Genomic DNA, 5,482 nt, shown 5'->3' on the forward strand with positions numbered 1-5,482 from the left:
ACACAATAACATTGATGCATCACTCACAATGCTCAAATCAGCTCGTGCGTTCATTACACTCTTTAAGGGGAGTTATGACTGAATTTGAAAACTTCTACAATTTACATGCTATTGGAACCAAATTTTATGTACACATGTATTGTAATACAGTTAGACCCTGTACTAAATTTTAGCTGTGTATGTACCTTGGTTCTGAAGTTATTATTTTTTTTGTCATTTAAAATGCACTCATGCGGAAAAGTCCCTTGCGATGAAGTTTTTGTCTGATGAAGCTAAAAATTTGCTGAAATGTAGCTCTTGCATACAGAAACAAAAGTTATAAACGGTTTTGTTATCAGAGTTATAGTTTTCCTTCCAGAAATTCTGAAATCTTCATTAAATTTTTTATTTAAAAATTCACAGCATGACCCAAATTCTACATCAGGAAATCAATAGAAAAAACCAGTCCATGTCAAAACCTATGATAACTTCCCATCCTAGCACATATAAGAGTAGACTCACCAAGTTTCATTCATTTCAGGTCACAATTGTGTCGCAAGGAGCATTTTTAAGACACAAATACATGAGAAAAAACAAATGTGAGAAAAATGCATAAGAAAATCAACTCACTTTAGAACTGTCCTGCAGCATACGTTGCACCTTCAGACCTCCTAAATCTTTCTTCTGTTGATATTTTTACCAGTTTGTGATGTTTTCTCTCCTTTTTGTGTTGTTCACTGGTCCTCTTCCTGCTCCGAGCTACACGACGGTTGTCTTGTGATTTACACAATGACTGGGTGGTTGAAGAAAGAAGTGAATTCCTGATGGCATGAAGTGTCTCAGCTGTCTTGTAGTGTCCCATGTTGAACTCTGAGACTGCCCTGAGTATACCTAGTTCAAGTTTTGACTTGGAAATAAATACTTCCTTCGGACACTTAGACCAAACCATGCTGTGAAGTGACTCGTTGGCATTCTGGGTCTTACCAGCACAACAACGTCGCAACATTTCATCTGAAGCCAGTCGCTGATATACTGGTGCAATCTTGGTCACAACAGATGGCCTAAGCTTGCAAGTCATTCGACTATGACTGTCAACTGGTTTCCCCTCTGCCTGCTGTCTATTAAAGAAGCACCAAGAATCGACACCTTTGGGGCAAGTTATATGCTGAGGGTTGAGATCTGTTGACATGCAATGTCTAAGGGTAGAATAAATTGCCCTCTTCATTTTAGCCACATCTGGGATGTTGTTGACTATGGCATGTCTGAAATAATGCCCAAGCTTGGTCATGGTGGTTTCCGTCAAGCTGCCCTCTTTCCGCCCACCTAGTGTTTCACCCTTTGCCTTCCAATCTCTAACAGTATTGCGAAGAGCAGTGCCAAGGCGTTTTGATACATGATTAATGCACTCTTCCTTTACTATGGTGATACCTGGTCCATATACTTGAATCTGATTTAAATGAACATGAGTCTTAGCATCCCCATCTGACAACATGGTAGTGTAGCGGAACCCCTTGCCAAGTGACCTCCTCCACAGAATCTCTCCAATATCTTTTTCCATAGCATTGGAGGACCCACAATAATTCTTTTCACACTCACTAGAATTGTTATGACCTTCATACCATATATCAAATTCTGAACTATGTTTTCCCAAGTCCCTTTCAGCTACCACACACTTCTGACAGTACTTTGACAGCACATGGTAATCTAGCACAATACCAGTCTGAATGTCAATAGCAAACCCTACTCCATAGTTGGATGTGTGACCACGTTTATGCCAGCTCGCATCATATGATACACAAATATCTAATATTTCATTGTCATTAGCTCCATGAGAACTGCGTACAACTTGTGCAGCCATATCTAGTACTTCTTTCCTCATTAATTTTCCCTCATCAATTAAAAGTTTCAGGTGGGCTGAAAAAGGCCTAGGTCCTAAAGTGTTCATGCCCATACCAACTGAGAACTTTTCCAACCCTCGTTGACCCTTACCTAGAGTGCTAAATGTCTCAACCATAGCATTGTTGACATGGAAAGCAGGCCTCTGTGAATTATTATTTTTCACTCTTGGAGAACTATATACATTTGCAGAAACATAATCACAATTTCTGCATTTAACAATAATTTTAGAGGAAAAACCATGGCTTTCTCTAAATTGAATGAAAATTGACTTGGTTCGACACTCACCACATAGTAGTTCTTTCACAAGTTCACTCCACACATCACTATGTACTAAGGTGTAATTTACAGGCGCAACATTAGAACATTTAGAGGTAGGGTAAGAATCAGAAAATGAGTCGATTTTTCTTTCTGAAACAGTAATAACTGGAGGTGGTAAGGTACTAGAAACAGGAACCTCCTCACTAGGCCTAAATGGAGCTGTACATGGCTTTACCTCCTGACATTTCCTTGCTGAATATCTCAATTTTGCAGCCAGACTTCTCCTAGAAGGGCGTTTCTTTTCTGACCTATAAGAAGTTCTGGGCCCTTTATCCATCATAACACAGGATGTCTGCCTAACCTAACAAAGTATATAACTACCAATACACTCGAAACAAAGCACTATCTCGTTATATACACTGAATTTAAAATATTAACACTATATATACACAGTAAAATGAACTTAGGTACTGCTTTTCACTGGATAAATAATTTTATCACTCAGGAATAAGATTTCTCGAGCAAAATGTATACAAATTAAAACAAGAACATGCGTCCACAACGCGATGTAAATAAATACTAACTGAAAAATGTAAACAAAGATAGAAGAGAAAATATGCAACCTTGAAAATACACTTGTGTGGCTCAAATAAATCTACTCTTGTTTTGCAACACATTTTTAGTTCCCTTTGCTGGACTAGTAAATTATTTCTCTTATTTTAGTATTTATTTTGACTACGTAGTAAACAAATGAAAGGAGACTGCGTAGCTGAGTGTCTGTCGTCCTCAGAGGGAAATGTTTCGCGCAATATTCAAAATTCCGAACAAACAACTCAACAACAACGAAGACTGTGGCGTCTCAGTAGAAAGAGGGCGTGGACCGGACATTAAATCCCACGCGCTCTCCCTTTAAATAGCCGCTGGGAGGTTTAAAAATGGCGCTGGAAGGAAATTTATAACATTTTCTGATAGAGAAAACATGGAGCTAATTTTTAAGCACAAAACTCAAAAAGTGATTTTTCGACATAAATTCCACAAATTTCAGTCATAACCCCCCTTAAATATCCCTCAGTATCATGCCGCTATATCGTTTTAATTCATCTCATATTCAAAGAAGGCCGGGGTTCAGATGCAGTTCCTTACATCGGAGAGTTAACCACGGCTTCCCCTTTTTCACAAACTAAAATTTATCATTACCTCTAACAAAGATATGTGACTGTGAAAATGAATTTAATTTAAATAAAACATCTAATCTCAAATAAGAAATAAACATGGGAATAGCTACATTTTGGGAGGACGGAGTTTCAAATCCAGGCACGTCGTTTTCTTTACACACAGGTTATACAGCCATTTCTTACTCTAACATGCAATCTACACTAAAACATTTAACATTATGAATAGAGTGCCTTTTCTATCCCCGCATTTAAGATACTCTCAACAGGCAGTGGTGAAGACCCTGTCGTCATGCTATCCTGACTCATATTTAATAAATAACTCAGAAGAAATCTACTACATTAAACTAACACCAATGTTAAGAAATTTTCCCCCTTACTAAAGCACTCCTCACCACAACATAAAAAAAACGTGCCCATGCAGTTAAATAAATCGGACTAAAGTGCTTGAAATTAGCCTTACTAGTTTTCTTCCCAAATAATCTCACATAATTAAAATAAAATCCTACTGACCACTCTAAGCTAATCTAATCTGACAGCTTAACATTTATCGAATTATTCTAATCCTATCTCTACCCATCTACCTATTTACAATAAAGAATATTCGCATTCCCAAAATCGTCAAAACCGTTCTCAACACTGTGTCGGGTCGTCCATCGTTTGAGCCTCGGAAGACTCGGAAGGCTCGCAGAATTAGTCTACTCCATATTGCAGCTGTGGTAGGCCATGGGTTCCAAACGTCCCTCGTTGATTCTTGATGTATCCATCGTCCTTGAATTCACGAGCACTGGAACAATACTAATCACACCACGTTCACAAAGACTCCTTCTCCACACATCACAGTTATATTTACTCGAGACTTGCAATTTTATGATTGCATTCGCCCTCAGTATGAAAGTTAAATATTCATTAATCCGATTCCGGCAAAGACATTGCTACTTTAATCAGACCAAGTTAGTACACAGCAAACACTGTTACGACACCGCTAGAGTTTAAACAATTTAATAGAGTGTGATATTGGATTCCTATGTTCAAACCCTGTCTCGAATGTCTGATTTTCTGCACACAAAGATTATCACTCCGTAATTTTCCAATACAGTTTAAACTTTGAATTATATTCCTATTATTTTTCATGGACTTCCCTCCCTCGATACCCGCGTGATCATCCACACGATTTCACAGTTTTTTCACGCGCACACCGCGGGCTCCTTCTCTATCACAAGGCATTGTCTAGAGAGTAGTATTTCTCACCCGATATTCGGCACGATACAGCGTCACGATCTCGCGATGAGTATGTACGGCACAGTTTATATAGATGTCCGACGCGTCGCGACCGGCCCGTAATTTGTTCGGCACTACCGTTTACTTGCACGGTTTAACACACAAACAAAACAAAGTGCGACCACAGAAAGGCCGTGTGGCTACTTCAAAGACTCGGTGACGACTATCTTTTCACCCTCACAGGCGTAAGCTTATATGGTTCTACCCAGGGTGGGAGGCGAACAGAGAGAAGGTCCCCACTCCAATTTCTGGATCTCAAGATATATAAGGTCTACGGCAACAGCGATGCGACGGATTGTATGAACCAACAATCACTATTAGTTGCTGTGGGGCGAAATCCAAAACAATCAGTAGTTTAATTATGATTTTTTCCATCTAAATCAGGCCTCCGACGGGGAATCCCTATTAGCGGTCTTAGTTCACAGCTAGCGTGGGTACGCTCCAGCCGATTACATAACTGCTTGGGGGAGTAATTTCATAAATAATGTTATATTAATCTGATTTATAATTTTGCCAAGGACCAAATATTCTCGATATTACTTTGACATGTGCTTTATGTATAATTTAGGCGACGTTTTACCAAATATGCTTCCAAAATCACCTTCTCACGTTGGCTCTACTGTGAGCCGGCATTTGTTTTAGGGGCGGAGTTAGGTAGATATAGTTCCTTCCTCGTCGTGCGCTCTCGCTTTGGGGGTTTCTTCAGCTACGAGACGCTTGAGTTCGGCGCCAGCCAGTCGGGGATGTTGCGCAATATGATGCAGTTTAGCTCCCGCGCGGACAAAGAAGCTCGAAGCATGTATACTTCCCATATATTAATTCCATAATAAACATTCATAGTGCCGATACGGTTACAATACATACACACAGACAGATAGAGATGACGGAAAATT

General features: G+C 39.4%; 1 protein-coding gene across 1 annotated transcript; it reads right to left on the bottom strand.

The window, feature by feature from the left end:
- Positions 1–456: 456 nt before the first annotated feature.
- Positions 457–2,393, bottom strand: LOC137501822 (uncharacterized). Its single transcript, XM_068228792.1, has 2 exons — positions 2,372–2,393; positions 457–2,286 (listed from the first exon to the last, which is right to left on the bottom strand). Exons 1-2 carry the CDS (start codon positions 2,379–2,381, stop codon positions 611–613), a joined length of 1,686 nt encoding a protein of 561 aa, XP_068084893.1. The 5' UTR covers positions 2,382–2,393; the 3' UTR covers positions 457–610.
- Between the last annotated feature and the right edge of the window lie 3,089 nt (positions 2,394–5,482).

The sequence above is a fragment of the Anabrus simplex genome, chromosome 1, assembly GCF_040414725.1.
Source record: "Anabrus simplex isolate iqAnaSimp1 chromosome 1, ASM4041472v1, whole genome shotgun sequence".
NCBI lineage: Eukaryota > Metazoa > Arthropoda > Insecta > Orthoptera > Tettigoniidae > Anabrus > Anabrus simplex.